This window comes from Arvicanthis niloticus, chromosome 7 (genome assembly GCF_011762505.2).
Source record: "Arvicanthis niloticus isolate mArvNil1 chromosome 7, mArvNil1.pat.X, whole genome shotgun sequence".
In the NCBI taxonomy this organism is placed as follows: domain Eukaryota; kingdom Metazoa; phylum Chordata; class Mammalia; order Rodentia; family Muridae; genus Arvicanthis; species Arvicanthis niloticus.
Window position 1 is genome coordinate 31,705,284 of NC_047664.1, and position 24,814 is coordinate 31,730,097.

The following is a 24,814-nucleotide window of genomic DNA, read 5'->3' on the forward strand; positions in this document are numbered from 1 at the left end:
AGTACATGTGCACACAATTCTCTGTCCCTCTTTGTGTATGTCTCTCTCTCTCTCTCTCTCTCTCTCTCTCTCTCTCTCTCTCTCTGTGTGTGTGTGTGTGTGTGTGTGTGTGTGTGTGTGTGTGTGTACACAAAGGCAAGAAAAGGCATTAGATATATATTAGGAGCTGGATTCACAGCTGGTTGTGAGCTGCCCAGCATGGGTGCTGAGAACTTCTGTAAGCACACATGCACCACTGAGTCATGTCTCTGGCCCCTCAACAGTCAACCTAATTTATATAAGTACTGAACTATTTTAATCCTTGTCAATGCACAGAGAGTTTCTGCATAACTATCACCTTCTGCCGTTTCCCATTATTATTTAACATTTCAATGTTTGTCATTAATTTATAAGTTTTTCTAGGTATCCTTCGAAAACATTTTGTCAATTAAAAACAAATTGCTACTTTAAGAACTTCTTAATTAAGTGATTTATGCACATTGCACTAATTATATTAACATAATGTTTATTTAAAATTTAAAATTAGAGAAATATGTACATTTATTTGCAGAAAATTAGCATTCTTGTAATAATGACACAACAATACAATAATGTAGCCTCTTTTCTCACTCAATTCTAAATGATGTTCACCTACATTTTTTATTTTTATGTGATGTGTTTAGCACATCAGAATCAACGTGAGGTGCTTTATCTTAATGCTTGCAGGGTGAAACTCTTCACTCTAAGCTCTGTATCCACTGCTATTGTGTAGCAATGCTCCTGAATTTTGCATATCTGTGACCACTCATCTCATTGGCTGTACTGTTTTTTTCCCCAATGGATTCTCACACACAAACTAGAAATAAGAATGGAATTATGTCTGTCTCTTACTATCTCTATCTCTATCTCTATCTTCTTGTAGTTTTATCCCTCTCTTTGTACATAAAGCATGCATGTGAACATTGAGCATCCTGTACCTACACACACTTCCTCATGCCTCTGAGAGCTGCTGGGCTGCCTCTGAGCACAAGAGACATATGACAGTGCTTGCTGTCCTCAACTCCCTTCTGCATTGAAAGCAGGGAGAACACAGAGGTGGAGCCTAGGGCCTCACCCCTCTGCTATAACAAGAGAGTTATAGGTCCTTAAAGATACCCTTTTACATGCACCTTGGCCATTCTTCTCTCACCTGCTCTTTAGCCAGCTACCCTTTTCTACCTGGCTCCATGGTACCCCAGATTTCTGGAAAAGTTGTTGTAGTCACCAGTCGACAGCATATGGGGACACTACTCATCTTACAAACTAACCACTATAACAGTAACAGGACCAAAGCCTACCTTCTCTGCAGCAACAGCTACTGTCCCGCTATGTAAAAAGCTCAAGATAGTTACACTAGCAAGACAGCATGTAGAGCTGTGGCACAGCCAGCATGACCCCTCTGTCTTTGTCTTTCTCTATCTCTCTGTCTCTGTCTCTCTATGTCTCTGTCTCTCTATGTCTCTGTCTCTCTCTCTGTCTCTCTCTCTGTCTCTCTCTCTCTCTCTCTCTCTCTCTCTCTCTCTCTCTCTCTCTCTCTCTCTCTCTCTCACACACACACACACACACACACACACACACATTCTTTCTCTTTCCTGAACATAGTTCTACTTGGAGGCAGCTTCCTTGAAATGCCTAGAGGCCTGGTGATGCTGACTAGTCTGGTATGATTCATCTTGATTCTAGACTGGACAACAGACTTGTTCATGTTATTTAACTGGAATTTAGTAATTCTAGACTGGACAACAGACTTGTTCATGTTATTTAACTGGAATTTAGTAAAAGGATCTATTTCAGTGGGAGTTAGGGGGATGCCCTTCTAAGTGTTAGATTCCTCAGTCTATTATAATAGACATAAATATTTCCCCTAATGCACTGCTTGATTTTTGTCTATATGGCACAATGGACTTCTGAGAAGAGAGAATCACAGTTGAGAAAATTTACCTTTAAGACTCGTCTCTAGACATAACTGTGGTGTATTTTATTAGCTACTGATTGATGTAGTTGGGTCCTTTCCCATTGTGGACAGTCCTACCTGTAGACAGGTGGTGCTAGATGCTCTAAGAAACAGGCTGAGCAAGCCATGAGTAACAAGCCACTCAGCACACCTCTCTGGCCTCTGCTTCAGCTCCTGCCCTGTTTGAGTGCCTGCCCTGACTGACTCCCTAGGTGATAGACTGACATATAGAACTGTAAGCTGAAATGAGGCCTTTCCTCTCTGGGTTGCTTTTTTGGTCATAGTGTTTCATCATAGCAATAGAAACATTCCCTAAGATAAAAATTTATAACAGGGTATAGGGTATTGTTATGACAGATCTGATCATGTGGTTTTGTAGGTATTGTGGTAGCATTTGGATTCTGGCCAGGAAAAGCCATGAGTGCTCAGAGCTCAGTGAAGTTTTCTGTGGGAACATAGAATATAATGGGGAGAGCAGTGCAGATAATGGAAAGCTGGCTTGTGGAGTCTCAGAGAGAAGCCAAGACTCTATCAGGATCATTTATGTGATTTTTTTTTTTAGTTAAGAATCTGTGATTCTGGTCAGCGTGGGCTGAAGAACTGTTGTGATTAGCAAGAGCCTAGCACCACTGAAGTGAAAGCTTTTATGTTACTGGGACAACAATTTGATGCTGATTAGCTAGAGATTAAAAATTAATGGTGATTAAGAAGAGAACAGTATCACTCCCTGTGTCCCTAAAGTTCCAGTTCCCCAGTCTTATCCCCAGCACTGCAGTAACACCCTTGGCAGCCATTCCCCATCCCCATCTACCATCTCCTGTGGACCCCATAGATGTTCCCCTATCTAACATTCCTCCCTGGCTTGTTGCTTTGGTCCAGACCCCAACCGCAGCAGGCACCTCCTGCTAACCCAAGGACTGCTTCTCCCAAGTAGGATGAAGGTCAACCCAGATCTGTCCTGGTGTACCTGAGATCCACACATCAGTCTCATCCCTTGCCCTATAGCAGGAAACTGGTTGCAGTCTGCCTTTGCTCTCTGACCCATCCCAAATGGAGAACAAATATCTTTCCCCACAACTCTCCTTCTCCCAACGAATACCATTATTCCAGCCTCCAACGCCAGCAGACATTCACTGGGGACACACAAGCCAACAGAACAGGAAAACATGTAAGCTAACTGAAGATCCTCTCCAATTCCTCCTCTCTTCCAAATTTAATCCCTTGTTTTGTCCCCAGTGCTGCAACAGATCATCAGTTCCAGTCCTCCTTTCCCCCTGCCCACTTCTTCTGTGAATCCTACAGACCATAACTCCTAGCCTCCCTTCTCCCACTTGTTGCTGCATCCCAACCTCCAAATCCAGAAGGTAGCCCCTGCTAACCCATAGGTTACACCTACCAGAAAACCAGGTAGATTACCCTCAGACTTTTTCTTCTTCCTCTGTTTCCCCAAATCCAATCCTATAGTCTCATCACCAGCTGTTTAACAGAACTCTTGGCAGCCGTTCCCCACCCCCAGCTCTCAGCTCTTGTGGACTCCACAGGTCTTCTCCTTCTCACCTCCCACACTCCTTAACTCCTTGGTTTTTCCCAGCCTCCAACTTCAGCAGACACATCCTCGTAATTCCCAGACCATACCTGCCCAAAAACAAACCTTTTCTTCTTTCTCTATTCCTGAAGATCCAATCCACCCAATCTCATCCCTGGCTTTGCACAGATCTTCTAACCCATGGCCCCCTATCCCTACCTCCTGCTACCATCTCCTGTGGGTCCCATATATCTTCCTCCTTCCAACCTTCCTCTCCTGACCTGTTACTTTTTTTCCAGACCTCAACCCCTGCTAACCCAAAGACCACTCTTTCCCAGACAACAAGTAAGCTAAAGTAGACAAACACCTCTCCAACTACTCCTGAGATCCAAACCCCCTTACCCGAGTTTCACCCCCAGATCTATAGTAGGAAATCTTCTGTTGTCTCCCTTTACTCTTTGACCCTATACCCAAAGGATTACACAAAGACCTTCTCTTCTAATTTTTCTTCCCTAACTCATTTCAGTATTCTTAAGCTATTCTTACCCACACAGTATTCTTACCCACACAAGGCATTTCCTTTGAACACCTCAGATGAACCAGTCAGGAAAACACACAGCTATTATACTCTCCTAGAATCCAGGTGCGGGGGAATAGAAAGCAAAGAACAAAATACCCACCCAACCAAGTAAAATCCAAAAATTAACATCTAGATCTATGATCATCCAAATCCAGATGCCAGGGCACTATGTTTCTACTAGAGCCCAGCTATCCTACCACAGATGGCCCTGAATATTCAAACATAACTTAAGCATAAAAAAAGAAATTAAAACCAATTATATAAAGATGATAGAGAAAATAAATAAATCCGTTAAAGAAATCCAGGAAAACACAAACAAAAAATGAAAGAAATTAATAACCCCCTTAAAGAAATTAAGGAAAAAACCCACAAGCAAACAGTTGAAGGAAATTAATAAAACTGTTCTAGACCTGAAAATGGAAACAAAATCAATAGAGAAAACATGAACAAGAAAATTTTGGAAATGATTTAGACATTCAAACTGGAAATCCAGTTAAAAGCTTTACCAACAGAATACAAGAGATGGAAGAGAGAATCACATTTGTTTAAGCTACTATAGAAGAAATAGATACATGAGTCAAAGAAAATGTTAAATATAAAAACCTCCAGACACAAAAAATATAGGAAATCTGAGACACTATAAAAGACCAAACCTAAGAATAATATGAATAGAAGAAGGGGAAGAATATCAGTTCAGAGGGCCAGAAAATATTTTCAATAAAATAATAGAAGAAAAATTTTCTAAGCTAAAGTAGAAGTTCCTATAAAGGTACAAAAAGCACACAAAACACCAAATAAATTAGACCAAAAAAATGTTGCCTCACAACATAATGATCAAAATTCTTTCCCTCTAATATCCAAAAGTGTCTGGACAGATGTGCTGCAGACACTAAGAGACCACAGATGTCATCTGAAATCACTATACCCAGCAAAACTTTCTATCACCATAGATAAAGAAAGTAAGATTGCTTGATAAAATCAAATGTAAGCAATGTCTATCTAAAAATCCAACCTTACAAAAGATGCTGGAAGGGAAACTCCAATGTAAGAATGTTATTTATAACAATGAAAACACAAGAAATAAATGATCTCACACCAGCAAAATCAAAATAAGGGTAACACACACACATGCACACATATGCACACACACACACAACATCAACAACAACAGCAAATTAACAGGAATCAACAAGCACTGACCACTAATCTTTCTCAATATCAGTGGTCTCCATTCCCCTAATAAAATGACACAGACTAGCAGAATGGATGTAAAAACATAAATCATTCTTTTCTGAACCCAGGAAACATATGTGAACATCAAGAGTAAACATTACCTTGGGGAAAATGGTTGGAAAATGATATCCCAAGCAAATTAACTAAAGAATTAAGATGGCATAGCCATTTTAATGTCTAACAAAATAGATATCAAACCAAAGCTAACCAAAAGAGACGAGGAAGGACACTGAATACTCATCAAAGGAAAAATCCACCAAGATGACATTTCAATTCTTACTATCTATGCCACAAATGCAAGGATTGTCAAGTTTGTAAAAGAAACACAGCTACAGCTTAAATCACATATTTGAACATCGTCACTAATAGTGGGAGATTTCAATATCACACTCTCATCAATGAACAGGTCATCTAGACAAAAACTAAACAGAGAAATACTAAAGTAAAAAATTTATAATCCAAATGAACTTAACAGATACTTGCAGAACATTTTACTTGAACACAAGAGAATATGCCTTTTTCTCTACACTTATTGGAACTTTCTCCAGAATTGACCGCATATTTGAACACAAGACTACTCTGAGAAGATTCAAGAAAATTAAAATAACCCCTTGTGTCCCGTTGGGCCACCATGAATTTGAAGGTGGATATCATCAACAACAGAAAGTTTACACACCTGTAGAAATTAAACATCTCTCTAATGAATGAAAAATGGGTAAGTATAGAAATGAAGAAATTAAATATTTTCTAGAATTTACTGAAAATGAATACCCTCTATACCCAAATGTATGGGACATAAAGAAAGCTGTGCAAAGAACGTTCATAATGCTAAATGCCTGCATTTAAAAAATTTGAAGAGATCTCATACCAGCAACTTACCAGCAACCTGAAAGCTCTAGAATAAAAAGAAGTAAACATACCCAAGAGAGCAGTAGATGGCAAGAAATAATCAAAGTTGCCAAGGGTTCTGCAACAGGAACAGAAATGGCTTTAAATCTCATGGAATGTGGCACACCAGTTAGCACAGCTAAGATGAGTGTGCCTTGACCAAGCATGGCCCAGAGGACCATGTTTCCTGAGGATTTCATGCTATTATGGCGTTTTGCTCTACTTGTTGCCTTCATATCCTTCTAAATCTAAGAATTGTGTGAAAGCTCTAAGTGGGCTTCTAGCCCCTCCTGAGCAGGATCTCTGGCACTCACAGTAATAGTGCTTGGTCTTTTTTAGATGTTACTGTTGGAGCAGAGTAATGAGTCAGTCAACACCCTAGAACAGAACTTAGAAATGTAGACTTGGCAGCAATGACCACCATCCTTAGAAACATTTAGAGGAATAGATTGTTAGTGAAGTTGGGTTAAGATGTTTTTGCTAGTGGCTCTGATGTAGAAAAGCTTAGGGACCAATTTAAAGTTCAGAAAGGCACACTCTTAATAGTTCAGCTAGAGACTTTTTAAAGTCAGGGAACAAGAACAATGGCAGCACTGACTGACATGACTGTCACCGAGGCTGGACTGGTAATGACTGAGTTCTTGTACCTCAACTTCCTGATGTGATTTCATAAAATTTGTTGATGAGTAGATATGCATTCTGAGGATTTAAATTAGATATAATAGATTGGTTTTTACCTAAAAGTTTAGAGTTGTGGTATTTTTAAGATTCTTATAAGATATATAATAAAATAATTGATCCTTTCTTTGTAGCTGCTAATCTATAACAAGTTCCTTAGTGTGAATGTATGTAGGTTCGTGGGAATAATTTGTTTTCTTTACCTGTACTATATAATGATTTTTCATGTAAAGTTATTGGGAAACATATTGTTTTTTCATAGACATTCACTAGAAGAAAAATAGAACTTAATCACATTGTAATTTTATACTGCTTGAAAGATTTTGTTGGGATATATAAGTTATGGAAGAAAAAATAAAATGTGTATTGGAGCCTGTCCCATCTACCAGGTGTGTGTGTGTGTGTGTGTGTGTGTGTGTGTGTGTGTGTGTGTGTGATGCTTGGACTGTACTCCATCCATTCAATGTAGGAAGATGTATATGTCTATTGCCTGTCAATCTATATGTATATATTTGTATGTGTGAGATTATTAGAGTCTTATTTGTTTCACCCACTCAGTGTGTGTGTGTGTGTGTGTGTGTGTGTGTGTGTGTGTGTGTGTGTGAATTTTCTTTCTTTCCCTTTTTTTGCTGAAAAGAAAAGAGCTGAAAGAGTTTTGAGTTTCTCAAGGGATACAAGGAGTACCAGCCCCAATGAATCAAGCTTTGTTCTCTCAGAGAAAAGTCTGCTGAATGATTTCTCTAATCTCTAGCTGCTACAGCAGCCCTCATTGGTTGCTATCAGCAGAGACTCCTGACAGCCTTTCCAATGCTGACTCTGTCATCTGCCATCAGCACTGACCCCAAATGCCAACACCATACTTCCCTACCTGCCCCGGTTGTCAAAGCTGGACTTGGACACCTTTTACACAAACTGAAGGCTGAATTTAATAAAAGAGAAATGAAGAAAACAATACAAAGAATCAATTAAACAAAGAGTTAGTTTTTTGAGAAAAATCAATTAAGATAAACCCACCCTTATCCAAACTAACTAAAAGGCAAAGAAAGAATACCCAAATTAACAAAATCAGAAACAAAAAGGGGGATAAAACAACAGATACTGAGGAAATCCAGAGAATTATAAGAACATATTTTTAAAAACATTGTAATACACAAAATATTTTGGGAAATATAAAATAAATGGATATTTTCTAAGTAGATACCACTTACCATAAGATAGGTCAAGATCAGATAAACATTTTAGATAAACCTATAACCCCTCACGAAATAAAAGCAGTCATTTAAAAGTCTCAAAAAGCAAACAAACCACCTAGGGCCAGATGGCCTTAGATCAGAATTCTATAAGACTTTCAAAAAAGATATAACACCAATATGCCTCAAACTATTCCACAAAACAGAAATAGAAGGAATACTTCTCTATTCATTTTTCCACAATTACTCTGATACCTAAACCACATACAGACTTTACAAAGAAAGCGAACTAAAGACCGAGTTGCCTTATGAACATAGAGGCAAAAATACTCAATAAAGTACTTGCAAACTAAGTCCAAGAACATCACATAAAGATCATCTAGCATTATCAAGTAGACTTACATCCATACATGGAAGGATGGTTCAATATAGGAAGATCAGTAAATATAATTCACCATATAAGCAAACTAAAAGAAAAAACTATATGATCATCTTATTAGATTCAGAAAAGGCCTTTGACAAAATCTAGCACCTCTTCATGATAAAAGACCTGGAAAGTTTAAAGATATAAGAGACATACTAAATATAATGAAAGTAATTTACAGCTAGCTTATAGTCAACATGAAGTTAAGTGGAAAGAAAATTAAAGCAATGTCACTAAAATCAGGAACAAGGCAAGGCTATCCACTCTCTCCATATCTATTCAATATAGTATTTGAAATTTGTGCTAGAGCAATACAAAAACTGAAGATCGAGGGGATATAAATTAAAAAAGAAGGCAAAATATTGTTATTTACAGATAATTATAATAATACACATAAGTGGCCCTAAAAATGCCTCCAGGGACCTCTTACTGTTGATAAACACCTTCAGCAAATTAGCTGGATACAAAATTAACACATTCACACATACACACACACACACAAACACACACACACTCAGCAGCCCTCCTATATACAAATGACAAATGGACTGAGGAAAAAACTTAGGAAAACAACACCTTTCACAAGAAGCCTCAAACAATATAAAATATCTTGTGGTAACTCTTCCCAAACAAATGAAAAATTCTATGACAAAATCTTTAGGTCTTTGAAGAAAGGAACTAAAGAAGATATCAGAAGATGGAAAGTTCTCCTGTGCTCATGCGTCAGTGAGATTGACATAGTAAAAATGGCCATCGTACCAAAACCAATTCAGAGATGCAGTGGAATTTCCATCAAAATGCAAACAGAATTATTTACTGAGCTTGATAGGACAATTCTCAACTTCATGTGGAAAAACAAAAGAACCAGGACACTTAAAACAATTCTGAACAATAAAAGAACCTCTAGAGGTATAACCATCCCAAATTTCAAGTTGTACAAGAAGGCTAGAGTAATAAAAACCTCTTGGTATTGGCATAAAAACAAACGTGTTGATCAGTGGAACTGAACTGATGACTCGGGAATAAATCCACACTACTATGGACACATAATTTTTTATTAAGAGGCCAGAAATATATAATGGAAAAAAGAAAACATCTTCAACAGATGATGCCGGTCAGACTGGATAGCTGCATGTGGAAAATTGCAAATAAATACATATCTACATCCTGAACAAAACTCATATCTATGTGGATCAAATACCTCCACATAAACCAGATATACTGAACCTGATAGAAGAGAAAGTGGGGAATATCATTGAATGCATTGACCCTGGGGAAGAATTTCTCAACAAAGCACCAAAAGCACATGCACTAAGAACAGCAATTAATAGGTGGAACCCCATGAAACTAAAGTCCTTCTGTAAAGCCAAAAATACATCATTTGGACAAAGAAGCAGCCTACAGAGAGAGAAAAATTTTTTTACCAACTCCATATCCAATTGAAGACTAATATCCAAAATATATAAAGAACTCAAGGAACAAAATACCAAACAAACCAACAAATGAGTAATCCAATTTAAAAATAGGGTAGAGACTTAAACTGAAATTTCTCAATAGAAAAACCTCAAATGGCTGAGAAACACTTAAAGAAGTGTTCATCATCCTTAGCCAGCAGAGAAATGCAAATCAGAACTAGTTTAAGATTCTATCTTATATCTGTCAGAATGGGTAAAATCAAAAGCACAAGTGACAACTCATGCTGGTGAGGATATGGAGTAAGGGGAACACTCCTTAATTGCTGGTAGGAGTGCAAACTGGTACAGCCAGTATGAATATCAACATGACAGATCCTCCCAAAGTTCAAATCCATCTACTTCAAGGCCCAGCTACACCACTCATGGGCATATACCCAAAGGAAGCTCCATGATACCATAAGGCCATTTGCAAAGCCATACTAATTGTGGCATTATGCATAATAGTCAGAAACTGGAAACAACCTCAATGCCCCTCAACAAAGAAGAATGAATAAAGAAAACTGAGTACATTTACATAATGGAGTATTACTCAGCTGTTAAAAATGTGCCATTATTCAATTTGCAGGTAGAAGAATAGAACTAGAAAAAAATCATCCCAAGTGAGGTAACCCAAATCCAAAAAGATGAATATGGCATGTATTCACTTATAAGTGTGTATTAGCCATTAAGGAAGTTATAACTTAAGCTACCATTTGTAGACCCAGAGAAGTTAGGGAAAATGAAGTTAGGTAGGGATGTATGGATCTTTCTAGTAGGGATAAATAAAATAGATTACACAGGAAATGGTAGGGTTGTGGAGGGAAGAATCAGTTAAGGGGAGAGATGAGACAGAAGAGAGTGTGGACAGGGATGAAGAGGCTGCTGGTATTAGGGGTCACTGGGGGTGGGGCATATGAAAACTTGATGCAGAGGAAATTTTCTGGAATCTATGAAGGTGATCCTAATGAGAATTTCTAGTAATGGGGGATTTGGAGTCTCAGAAGAATGAATAAAGAAAATTGAGTGCATTTACATAATGGAGTATTACTCAGCTGTTAAAAAATGTGCCGTTATTCAATTTGCAGTTAGAAGAATATCTTGTTGTCAGGCGGGGGCCTCCGGTAATGAGACAGTATTGCATGCAATTGAGTTGTTGGCCAGTGTGGTTCCATGGAAAGCCCCAAATAACCTGGCTGTGGCTAAGTCACAAAGCTGATCTCTGCAAACTGAAATTAGGGCCCCTTGCCAAGGACAATACTCACACAATTCATCGAACATGGAGAAGGGGACCTGGTGACTATTTGGAGACTTTACCACTCAGTTCTAATGTCTTTGGTGCAGCAAGATACTCTATAGGCTACCAAAAGAGAAAAGAGTATGCTAGAACAGTGGTGGCACAGAACTTGTGAAGGTAGCCAATCAGTGTCTTCTTTGACCTAATGCTTGCTCCACAAGAAGGAACCTATACCAGACATGGCTACCAAAACCCAGAGACTAGATACTCCACAGAACTAGGGTAAAAATCAAATACTACTGGTTTAAAAAAAAAGTATCAATAAAATGAGTCCTAATTCTATTTGACTACATTCATTCATCAGTGTCTTATCTAGTCTTCATTAGAAAGGCTTCGTCTGGCAGCAGATGGAAACAGATACAGAGACCCACAGCTACAGGTTACATGCAGAGGGAGTCTAAATTGGAAGTTTCCATCAAATCCCTCCCCCGACAGCTCAGGAAATCCTATGGAGATTTAATAGCCAGGTGGAATGGAGAACACTGGGAGAACAAGGCTTTTTGAATCCGCTAAATAAGGAATATACAGGCTCACCGAAAGTGAAGAGGCAAGCACGGGCCTATATGGATCTGCACCAGGTCCTCTATGTATATATTACATCTTTTAACTTAATATTTTATATAAGACTCCTGACTGAAAACAAGTGGATCTTTGATGCTTGTGCCTGCTCTTTAGACTCTTTTCTTCCTGTTGGGTTGGTGTATCCAACTTTGACACAATAGTTTTGCTTCATCTTATTATACTTTGTCATATTTGGTGGTTATCTCTTAGAAGCCTGTTATTTTATAATGAGATAGAAAGGAAATGGATCTGGAATGGAGGGACAGGGAAAGAAACTGGGAGAAAAAGGAGGAGAAACTATAATCAGAATATATTGTATGAGAAAAGAATCTATTTTCAATAAAAGGAAAAAAGAATAAGAAGAAGCAATCAGTATCATTGAGAATTTTAAATCTGGAGATATTCCCTCAGTCAGCACACAGAATTCATTATCCAGAGGTCACCAGAGTTGTACCTGTTGGTACCAGCCAAGCTTGGTTATTTGAGCCTTCCAAGTGGTATTAGTTCTAAAGGCATGAGGGGGTCATGGAGAGCATCTGAGGCTTGGCAGTATGAGAGGATAGGAGAGGCCACTGGTGATGATGGAGCATTAGTGACAGTAAAAACACTGGGATTTAGGGGTTGTGGAGAGATGTTGGGAGCCGCAGTGATTCACCATTCCAAGATGGCGCAGACATCCTGTCCTCCCACTTGTAAACAACTGACTGCGCAGGTGCAAAAGGCAAAAGGCGCACCAAAGTCACTGCCCATCCCGGGGCGTAATATGGGGTGATGAGTGAACAGCCAATCAAAAGTGAACACGCCACTCTAGGGTATATATAGCAGTGCCTTTCCCGGGCTTGGGGTCTTTTCCGCTTTTGCTGTTACAAGAAGTAAATCCTTGTCTGTAGTGATACCTGATTACTGCCTCCGTGTCCTTTTTCACGGGCGAAAGGGGACTAGGGAGGTGCATGGAACAGAGAGAGGCTGAGACTTGGGCACTAGGTAGCAGGCTCAGAGTCCCTGAAAAAAGTCTAAAAAGGACTATTGTAGAACATGCAGAACAGGCACAATGGACATCCCAGCATTTTGGATAACCTAGTACCATAGGATGGTGCCAAAAATAGCAGCAGCTGTAGAATAGAGCCAGCCTGAGCCTGTGAAGCAAAATGTATGTGCTATGGATGGCAGAGCCAGAGAAATACTGCTTCCATAGCCCTCTGAAGCCCAGAGGATTCTGAGTGGGTCCCAGACACCAAAAACTGAATGCTTTATACTGCTGGAGCCTGATTTTGCTTCAATTAGATTGTGCCATTGCTTTAGGTCTATCTTCTTGCATTAAGAAAGCATGTAATTTACTTTTGATTTTCCAGGAGCTCACAGTTTTAGAGAGACTTTTATTTCTTAAAGAGACTTTGGATATTTGAAAAACTGAACTTTTAAAGCATTTGAATTTTTAAAGACTATGGGACTTTTAAAAGTTGGGATGTTTTATATTATGATATTGATATTAGTATGAGACCCTGGGGATGAAAGAAAGGAAAGTAGCTTAATACGTTATGTAACTTATTATTATTTAATAATGTTCATGTGTCAAGTTGACAAGAGACAACTTTTTTGATTAGGTTTTGTTAACTTGACGCAAACCTAGACATCTGAGAAGAGGGGGCCACAATTGAGAAAATTCATCCATTAAGACTGGCCTATAAGCAGGCCTCTGTAGCATTTTCTTAATTAATGATTGATGTGAAAGAGCCCCGCCCTTAGTGGGTAATACCACCTCTAGGCTGGTGGCCCTGGATACTGAACAAGCCTTGAGGAACAACCAGTAAGTAGCATTCCTTTTTGGCCTCTAAGTCAGCTCCTGCCTCCAGGTTTCCACCCTGTTTGAGTTCTTCCCTCAATGATGGACTGTAATGTAGAAGCATAAACTAAAGTAAATGCTTTCCTCCCCAAGTTGCTCTTGGCTATATCTTATCACAGCAATAAAACCCTTAATGAAGACATCAGGATTCTTATACATTATGCTTTGACAGAGAGAAAGAAGTCAGAACATTCTTGGTCCTTGAACACTGTCATCTCAACTCATCCTGATGTTACTGGTCTTTGGGATTGTAGGACTCTTTCTTTGCCCGTGGGGTTCAAGACATCAGCCATTCTCTATCTGAACACAAATTTCTTCTTCGGAATTGTGTATGTTGCCTGATGATCATTTGCTGGCCATATCCAGCTTGACTTCTGGGGACTCTTCTTGATTGCCTTCGGTTCTAGCTAATCAGGGTCCTGTACCAACAGACCCTCAAAATTCATTCACCTTTTCATCTTTATTTTTGTTGATTTCTCTTTCTGTTTTAGGTACTCTTTTTTGTTTGGTTGGGTTTTGTTTTGTTTTGTTTTAATAAAAAAAGAGGATATCACAGTGTAGGTCAGGCTGGCCTTGAACTCCTGATCCACTGCCTCTGCCTCCTGTATGTTGGTATTACTTTGGTTTGTCACCATGTCTAGCTTGACTTGTTTCTTTTACAAAAATAATTTGTATATTTTAGGATTTATTTTGAAGTGTGTGTATGTGTGCATGTGTCTGCATGAATATGTGCACATGAATGCAAGTGACCAAAGAGGACAGAAGAGGGTGTCAGGTCCCCTGGGGAGAGAGTCACAGGTGGTTATGGCCTGCCTGGCATAGGTGTGAGGAACTGAATTCACATCTTCTGTAGGAGCACAAAGTACTCTTAATGACAAAGCCATCTCTCCAGCCTCTCTACTCCTTTCTCTATGCTTATGACTGCATTCCCACTCTGTAAAGGAACATGACACTCTATCACAAGGATCTGTATTACATTCCTCAGCCTCATCACTGTCTGACTGCTTCTTATCCAGCTTCTTGTCAATTTTGGCCTTCTAGGTTCATTTTATTACTTTCTAATTCCATGCAATCCTAGTTTTTCCAAAATAAATTACCTAGTGAGTTTATACTGCCTGTCTATTATTGAGGCCCCATTTTCATACCTATGAAAATATCTTTTCAATGACCTATGACTTTGATGCATGCTAGTCTTTAAGAATTCCATGATTTTCCCAACTGTTAAATGGGGATTCACAAGTAAAAATACGATTTATTTTTCCACCTACCCCTCCATTTTTGTTTGCATGTTTGGAATCTCTATTTATAGTTTACAATTTTAAAGGTTAAAGGTCAATTCTTCTGAAATATATAGAGTCAGAGTCATGAGCAAATTCAACAATAAAATATAATACCATCCATATGTCAGCTCTAAAGAAATGTTTTTCAAAATTACACTGTAATTTTTCTGTTTTTTAGCTTGAACCAAAATGGTAACTGCATGTCTCTTGTTTTTGTTGAATCAGCAGAGAAATTAATTACTCCTATCTTGGCCCTCACTCCCTACAATGGGTGTTACCCGAAGCCTGCCTCCAGGTTATACTGGCTACATTTAAATAAAAAAAAAAAGAAAAGAAAAAAAAAGCTTGAATCAGGAAGTGACTCCTAAGTGCACCCCCTTCTAGCACACTATTCTAACATTTACTTCCCTGTCTGGTTTTCTCATGAATCTACAAATCTACATCCTGATTTACTGCCCCAGATGAGTTCTTGCCACATACTCTCCACAATCCCATCATGTACTCTCTGACCCTCCTCCAGAGGTCCCAGACTCTTTTGTCATGACCCCATCCCCACCTCTTTCATATACTTGTTCTTAGAAAATAGGGTTGTGCTGTGTGGTCTACAGACCTACAGCCTGTTGGGAGCTACTGATAAAATAAACTGGGTTCCAGTTTATTTTGTTGTCTTATGAAAATGAAGATTTCTTACCAGGGATCAAGTTGCTGAAATACCATCCACCCAAAAAATAAATGATCGAATCAAACATAATCATCCAGCAGACCCAGCCAAACGTCATGCCCCCTGGCTCTGGAGCTTGGTACATGTTACTCCACTGGATCCCTGCCGGAAGGAAAAGGACAGAGTTACTTGGGCTTATTCTTTTACCGTAGGTTTCATGAGGGAGTTGACTAATTCTAGAAGAGTCTCATGTAAAACAAAAAGCAAGATGATACTAACAGTGCTAAGCTTCAAAGGCATCATTGGTTTGTATAATCTCACCTCGGTTTCAGAGGAACCCATGGGCAGCCATTAGCATCATGTCAAGCTCCGACTTTCCAAAACTCTCTGAAAGTCATTAGCACCTAGTTTTATTGGTTCAACTAAAGAACAATTTTATATTTATGGACAAAAGAATTGTTTAATAAAACTTTAAATAGTATACTACTCTGCTTTTGGAAAAATGTATTAAATAATATATAAAAAGTCTATGGAGGAAAAGAATCATTATTTCTTATTTTTGTGATTTGTTTCTGGATTATAATGTAAGTTGAAAACATTATTCCTCTTTATATTCGCTGTGGCACTAAATTAGGCCCAGCTTTAAAAATTTTTAACCACAGTATACTTGTTATTATTTGAATCAAAATAATCAATAATTTAATTGTACTTTAATTTATTTTCTTCTATATCTTCTTGGTCCAGTTCTTATTTTGAAGATCAGTTGAAAAAAATGGACAGAAAATATTTAAGATTAAAGTTTATTTTCACATATTTCATTGGAAAAGTTAGATAAATCAGCACAAAGTAACTAGCCATTGCAATAACATCCAGTGTTAAGTTTTACCTATGGCTTATATTTTGCTTTAATTCCAAAACACACCCCAGAACAATATGAACATCTAAAACACAAATGTTCTTACTTAGGAGTTTATGATAAAAATCTCAATGTAAGTAAAAGGTGTTATCAATCCAGTACATCTTAAAATTATTTTAAGGGGCAGGAGTTGTAACCCGGTTGGTAAATTTGCTTGTCTGGCATACATTAGGCACTAGGTTCATTCCCCTGCACTGTATAAACCAAGTATGATGGCATATGCCTGTGATCCTAGAACTTGGGAGATTTTGGCAAGAGGATGCAATATTCAAGGTCATGCTCAGCTACATAGAGAGTTCAAATCCAACCTCAGCTAGAGAGCTTATTACCAAAAAAAAAGTATGCAAGATGCATATAGGGATAAATATGTATAGAAAGGAGAAGTGATAGTCATGACCTTTTCTTTGCTAATTAGACATAAGACCCTGGAACAATGAAGGTGGAAGTAGGAGAGGTGGTAAAGTCTCCAAATAGATTTGTCCTAGTTCAACCACAGTCTAGCAGATGGAAGGCATACGCATACCACATTATCGCAAGAATCCGGAAGTTCAGTAGATTGAATATGTACTATAGCAAGACCTATGCACTAGCCTGGATCTACCACTATACTTGGGTGGTATCTGCAGCAAGAGATGCTGAGATGTGATTATTCTTGACTGCTCTCAGAACCATAATGACTAGGTAAGAGGAAGGTTTCCATCAGCAAAACCAAATGCTAGGATCTCCTTCCAAATGTATCACTTGGTAACAAGATTAACTCCTGGCTCAGTTGCTTGACAGCTACATGTTTCCAAACTGTGAATGACAGAAAGCTACTTTCTGAACGGGTCATCCTCTTACCTTCTTCCTGTCCTTCCAGAAATGTGATGAAAAAGACTCCTTGTCCAAAGGCTGTAGTTGAAAGCAAGCACTGCCATGGTCGGTGGAGGGAGGAGAAAAAAAGCCATTAATGTTTGATTGTGACCACCAAAAACCCACAACACCGAATTCTAAGAAGATACTTCCCAATTCAAAGGTTCTAAAGATACCATTGCTTCAGGCAATGACTTAAATATCTGAGCCAGAAGGGATTAGCAGAGTGTCAGACCACTCTGAAAATCATGCTCACCCGCTTGTTTTTAATGTTCAAATGAATCATTTCTGTTCACTGTAACACTCAAGGTGTCATAAATTCAATGCACTGAATACAGAAACATGTAACACAAAACAGTGGGAAATGGAACAGAACAATTTACTATTTCTTACTATTGAATGTATGCCTTGGAGCATTCTGTGAGCAGACTGATGCAATGTCTACACACTTCTACACTAGAAAGGGAGTGTATTAAAAGAAGCTATTAGTTTATGTTCAGTAAAAGAGGATTGATGTCAAAAAAAGGAAACCCACTGAAAAAGCATCATACATTTAAAATACAATGTGCCTGAGTTAGAAGTCATCACTAGCCAGAGAGCATTTGCATGTGCAAAACAAATGTTGCATGGATAGATGCCTGAGACTTAAGGACTGAAACACAAGCACAAGTGACGGCATTTGAATGTTCACTTGGCTCTTCACTTCTGTATATGTTCATAACTTTAAAGACTTTATGAGCAGGAGACAGCAAGGGTCTCAGTTGTATTAATTATTCTAGGAATACCTGATTAATTCTAATAAAAAGTTATTGCTTCTAAGTTGCTGCAGCTGGGATATAAGCTAATCAAGATGGTAAAAATGTAACAGGGGAACAGATACAAATTGAATAGAACAGTTTATTCTATGTATGCATATCTGTATTAAGTATATTTGGCTACAGAAAAAAAAAAAAAAACGAACAAAAAACAGAGTAGCCTGCCTATAATCCCTGCTACTTGGGAGCTGTTGCAAGAAAGTTGCAACTTCAAACCCTATATGGGATACAGAACAAGTTCAAGGCTATCTGGGGTAACATTAGAGAACTATTTCTCAAAAGAAAAAAAGGTTAAAAAAATAGTAGAGCACTTGTCAATTATATTTCAGGGACTAGATTCAATTCTTAGTGCCAGAAGAAAGGCAACAAACACAATACTGAGTTGTTACTTAATTGAAGTTGGAGAAATTAATTCGGCTGTCATGCATGCATTTGCTCTGAGGCTCTAGATAAGCACAGAAGGTATTCTCCACCTGGGGAATAAGTGACACACTCATCATTCAAGGATTCCATGATGAAAAGAGAATTTCTTATAAAGCCTTTCTGGTATTTTTTGAGAATTTCATATGACTACTGTATCTGCATAATTTCCCGCAGCCCCTCCCCCTTCAATTCTTCCTGTGTCCCACCAAGTCCCTCTAAAATTCATGAAGTCTTATTTAAGTGTTATTGCATGCACACGTGCACACACATACACACACACATTCACAAATATATATAAATACAGCTTATTGAGTCTATTTAGTGCTGCTCATAGGTGTATATGTTTAGGACTGACTATTCAGGATCAGATTACCTACTAGAGACAACTTCTTTCCCTCTGTCAGCAGTCATTAACAGTTTGTCGCTCTTCACCTAAGAGCTAAGGGTGGCTAAGGGTGGAGTCTTGTGAGATTTCCTTCAGCTACCTTCTCACATCAATTTCAAGTGTCATTTTTCATGTCTTGTTTAGGAGACCATCTTGTTGAGACTTCAAAGTACAGCTTCCCTGTCATACGGGGCACCGTCTCACAGCGGACTTCTTGATACTCTCCTTCTTACAATCTTCCCACCCCCTCTTGCCCAGTGTTTCCTAAGCCTTAGAGGTTGCCTTGTGGATGTCTCTACAAGGGGCAGGGCACCATATGGTCTACTGTTTCCTACAATTTTGCCAATTGTAGGTTTCTGAACACTTCTTAACAATCCAGGAACTCGAAATGTCCCTAAGTTCTTCTCAAAGTGATCCTTGTCATGCCTCCAGCAGACTGCTATTTTCAGGACATGGGCTGGCCCATTGGAAAAAGGGGGGCAAACTGGTAGATACAACTAATGCTCTGTGAGGAACCTGATCTGTTATTGATACATTTACCCTTTATACACAGACTGATTTCCTACTATGTGTCAAGCACAGTGCCTGCCAGACAACAGTCAAGAAAGACTCTGTTACTGTCTTCTGCATATTTTATACTGCAGACTTGAAAGCAGCCTCAGTCTTTTTCAGAGCATACATTTCAAATGGATGAGTGATTCTGACACTGCTAACGGAGAGAACTTTCCACTTAATGTGAGGTAACTCATGATGCTTCAAAAAAAATGCTTATTTTTAACTTCTAAAATAGCTTCAGAAATCTATTTCTTTCCATGCATGAAACAAAGAGAACCCAAAGTTATATGTTTTCTTGAAGAGGCTGCTGACTTCCCAGAATCCTCAGAGAGATCCCATTACAGAAAACTGACAATTCTTAATGGCCTGCCACTATATCACTGCAAGTCAATGAACCACCACCGTAGTTCTGCATCTGTGGGCAGAATACAAAGTAGAGACCTCAGATACTCCATATAAGTCAGAACAAGACAGACTGGCAAGCTGTGAATATGCCATGCTTAGAGGGCACCTATTGGCTTTACTTTGCATTTTTACAGAGCAGCTCACTCACCAGCAGAGTCTGAATAGCAAAACTGAGTTGGTTATGTAGGACCAATAGAACCACGTAGGGCAGGAAGCTGATCATGTACCCCAGGCTGGTACACAAGGCTGCTGTATTAGCTTGGTTGAAAAACACACTTAGGAAGTAGCTCAGCATGACAGCTGACACCCCAAAGTCCAGCATGTAAAGGAAAATAATGAAGGCATCACTGTGCTCGAAGATGCCACTCATCTTCAGAATGACAGCAAAAGCAGCACTACTCAGAATTAGAACGGCCATGTTCTCCAGGAACCAGGACAGGAAGTGGATGGCCGGATGCAGCCCCATCATCCGCATGTACTGTGAAAAGAAGGAGCCTGTGATTATCACTGCAGTGGACACTCGAAAAGGGAGATGAGGTGACAAGCAAGGGGAATACCAGTGGAGAAGTGAACCATTTGGTTTGCCAACCCAACCCTGGAAAGGGTATTAAGAAAGTCACTCCCTTCTACTGTAGGTCTCTCAAAGAGCTGACGTCATAGCCATTCTCTATGTTCTTGGAGAGAAACCTGGAGCTAGTCATGAAACAGTGTTACCAGTAAGAATCATTGAGGAGAGAAGCATGAACAGATGTTTGAGACCATAGACTTGGTTGACCACGATTTTATTATGTTTTCTGTTTGTGTGGAATTGTTTTTATAGTCTTAGCTTTTGTTCTCCAGTTGTTTGTGCATGCTCTGCTCAGTAATGGCAAAGAATGATAAAAGAAGAAAATACTAAAGCAAGCCCTCTGGCTGAGGTGGCCTTTACATGGCTACGGAATGCATTTTACAAAATTATCTTGGTGAAATTAATTAGATTCATTTCTCCACTAACCTACCATTTGTTCATATACAAAGTGGTGATAGTTTGGGAAATTTGCCTGCCTTCATATGAAAGGAAGTTAAGGACCTCTAAGGTATGGTCTTTTGCTGGCTACTTAGGAGGTACATTAGAGAACCCAGCAATTGGCACCTCTGTCTCCAAGCCCCTGTGCCCAGGGATCAAACCCATGTAGGGGAGGAACAGAGCCACACTTGAGTAGATGGTTGTAAGCAAGTAAGCGATGTGTAGAGTAATCCCTATACCACTGACCATGTAGTCCCTACATCTCAGTAACTGTTCAGTAGTCAAACCATGCATCCCACCGAACCTGCCTTCACTCTTCAGTGAAGAACACCTTCACCAGATGCTCTTACAAACTCTCATTATTGAAAGCAGTTATCTGAGGTTTTCAAGTTTTAATAATACCGGGACAAAAAAAAAAAAACATATCAGAACCCTTTGTATAGAATTAGAACTAGACATCAGAGTAGAAAGTGATGATTTAGAAATATTACCAATGAGCAAGTGTGGCTTTGTCTTTAATCTCATTCAGTTTGTCTCTATAAGAAATATCTATCACATTTTGACAACCCTGCCGGCTCCAATAGGAAACAATATTCTTAGGAGGGAGACTCAGCTAAAGCCTAGGAAGGAGTTCCGCAAAGGGAAGGAAGAATGAAGAGAGAGAGAGAGAACAGGTGATCTACTTGGAGGACCACTCTCCAAATCCTCTCCTGTGATCCCACAGACAATATCAAAGCCAGTTACCTCTTCTATCTGGATCTCTCGCTCATAAACCAGCTTCCGCACCATGCTGGCCACAGACACCATCCAAGTCAACATCATAATCAGTGGAAAAAAGAAACCGACGTTGTTCAGGAACCTGTCCGGGTATAATTAATTCAATTAATCTCCAAGGTCAAGTAAGGTCAAGTAAGGTCAGGGGCAAGCCAGGTGAGTTGACTCAGGATCATGAATATGATAAGGTTTATGGATCTATCCTGTTTTGGTCAAGTTGTTTTCACAAGTTACAGGTCACCCTCTGAAGCAGTACCTCAAAAGGCTTGTGACTAAGACACTGCAGCTGTAATTGGCATCCTGGTTTACAAATGTGCAGATACACAAAGGGTATCATGCCAGAGCTATGGGACTCAAAGTGCCTCAGGTAGCCATTGCATGATCTGACACTTGATGTAGACAGAGTATGTCAAAGATATAAAACAAGCCATTGACTCATGATTATAAGTCTTCCCACCTAATTGGGGCTATTATGCATCTTTAATCAGTGCTAACAATTGATTGTAATAACCTTTTAAAAAATATGTTTAAAGTTGCCAAACTAATGTTTTTCACTTTTTCTATTTCCTCAACCTGTACTTTCCCATCTACTCTAACTGGACTTCATTTGTAAAGCACATTGGAGACATTGATGACAGTTGTGTACCAAACCCAACAAAAATTGGTAGGTTTTCTCCCTTTGTGACATTTCAACTTTGATTGAAAGTAGTGGTCACTCCTCTAATCTCTTGTTTCAGCTTCTAGAACAACTCCTTACTCTCCACCACTGCCAGACCATTTTTTAGATACCTTAACTAACAACTTCTCCCTTACCTGTCCTTTTATATAGGCATTTCCATTTGCACCATTGGGTGACTGCCAGGCCTTCTATTTCCTACCCATAGGTGAGCTCTAAACAAGCAATGTAATCTTATTCAAACAAAGACCCAATTAACACACAAGCAGTATCACTTCATCTGTGGCACTTAAAGTCCCTGCTATTAAAGACACCATCCTAAGGGACAAAGAGAGATAAAATAGGCACTAAGTAGAAGTCTGCCCTATGAGGTCAGGAAGTAGTAATCAATGGAAGCGGAAGCTGCAGTTTTGGGAACTGATGTCATTCACACAGGGCTAAGGTGAGACACCAGCGGAGAAATACTTGACCAAAGAGCATATAAAGGATAGACATGAGTCACAGGGGAATTCAAGAAGACATGAAAAACCAAGAGTGCAAGGGCAGGTGATGAGGGCTGGCAAGGTGCTCGTGACTCAGGAGATGCTGTCAGAGCCCCAGCCTGGCCAGATGCTACATGGAATTTTACACATCACAGCCCATTCTGAAGTTTAGTTAATGAAGGGAAGAATACAACAAAAAGTTTTAAGATCAAAGGAGGAGACAGAAAGAACACATTGAAACACAGAGAATGGAACATAGGTAGAGAGGCCTCTGGAGAGAGAGTAGAAGACCATAGCAGATTTAAAACTGTCTAGACAGAAGGCAAAGGGACCACTCAAGATGTTGATCTTGGTCACGTAGTGGTGGCACACATTTTATTCCCAGCACTCAAGAGGCAGAGGCAGAGGCAGAGGCAGAGGCAGATCTCTGAGAGTTTGAGGCCAGCCTAGTTTACAGTGAGTTCCAGGACAGCCAAGGCTATTATTCATAGAAACCCTGTCTCAAAAGAAAAAAAAAGAGAACAAACAAACAAAAAATAAAAACAAAAAAGATGTTGACCTTGAGCATAAATATCTGCCAGGCTCCTGCCATGGTGCCATCCTGAACCCGACGCAGGCTTCTTCTTCAAACTCCTGGATTCTTGTGGAGCTTGCACAGTACTAGTCATGTGCAAGCCAAAAGAGACAGGAAAATGTGGCCATAAGGGACCGGCCTTTGCTCCTGACAAGTCACATTCTTTTAATAAATGTTCAAATGAACATAAAAGAAATGAAATTTATCTCTGTTTCTATTCACTTGGCTACATAAAACAACTTCTCTGAGCTGCTGACACCATGAGTCATGTGACATTTTTATATTAGAGTCAGTGATGTGCATGCTGAGCAGCAAGTGTGTACTGTGTGTGAGCAGTTAGGGTACATGCAATGAGACAGCATTTGGCTGCAGAGAACAGAAGACTTCAGATACCTGTTTCATGACCTTCTTGGTGAAGGTTAGTTATTATCTTTGAAGCATTTTGGAACAGGTAAATATTGCCATTTACCTATGTATATATCTACCTATGTAGTCAACAACCATTATCTGTTCTCCAGGAATAACACAATCTTACACAAAGAGGATGCTTTCAAAACTAGAAAATTCTGAATCTATTTGATGGGGAAGGGGTTGAAAATGGTTCCTTGCTCATAAACTTCATCTTTCCCTGAGGCACTGAAGGTGATGACATCTGAACTCTACCCTTATGAGAACTGAGGCCAAATATGAACCAAGTATACTCAGCCAACCCCATAAAGTACTGCATCATGTGAAACATTGAATTTTTGTTACAAAGAATCCAAGAAAAAGTCGGTATCAGGGCAGCCTAAGCTCTTAAAGTAACTCTCTTGGCTTCTACAGTATATAAAATACCTCTTCCAGTGGCTGACCAAAGCTGTTTAAGAGAGAAGGATAGGAATTTTAAAGTGGAGATTGTAAGACATTTTATCTGTTCCTGGGAATTAATCCAAAAACTGACAAGAGGTGGAGAAAAATGTACATTTGAATTTTGTTAATGGCTTGAAAGGAACATTCCAGTATTAGAAAAACAGGCTAAAAACAGTGGCATTCACATACAACTCAACCATACTAAGTAGATAAGAAAGATTTCAATAGCAAAACCTGTCATTTGAAGATCGTATGTACATCTTCAAGAACATACTCTCAAAGGAAAATCAGTACAACACTACATGGTAAGTGGGTATCAAGCTGAACATTAAGTAGACAGCATTAGCCAAGGAACATCTAGGACCTACTTCAAGGAAACGGGCTAGAAAGAGCATTGTTAGGGGTCCTCAAAAAACTTCAAACTAAAAGGAAGTGTTTCAATTGTGTGACAGCTAATGTCATCTGTTTCTCATATCAACAGGAAAAACGTCCTTCAGATGTCCACTCAGGAATTCCCAT

General features: G+C 39.1%; 1 protein-coding gene across 2 annotated transcripts in view; it reads right to left on the bottom strand.

Moving 5' to 3' along the window:
• Abca13 (ATP binding cassette subfamily A member 13) overlaps window positions 1–24,814 on the bottom strand; it is a 439,574-nt gene that overhangs the window by 237,781 nt on the left and 176,979 nt on the right. For both annotated transcript variants that reach the window (XM_076938134.1, XM_034509530.2), the window contains 4 exons: window positions 21,685–21,799; window positions 20,083–20,412; window positions 17,340–17,409; window positions 15,614–15,745 (listed from right to left, as the gene is read on the bottom strand). In XM_076938134.1, the coding sequence (XP_076794249.1) occupies window positions 15,614–15,745; window positions 17,340–17,409; window positions 20,083–20,412; window positions 21,685–21,799 (647 nt within the window). The remainder of the gene's footprint in view (window positions 1–15,613; window positions 15,746–17,339; window positions 17,410–20,082; window positions 20,413–21,684; window positions 21,800–24,814) is intronic.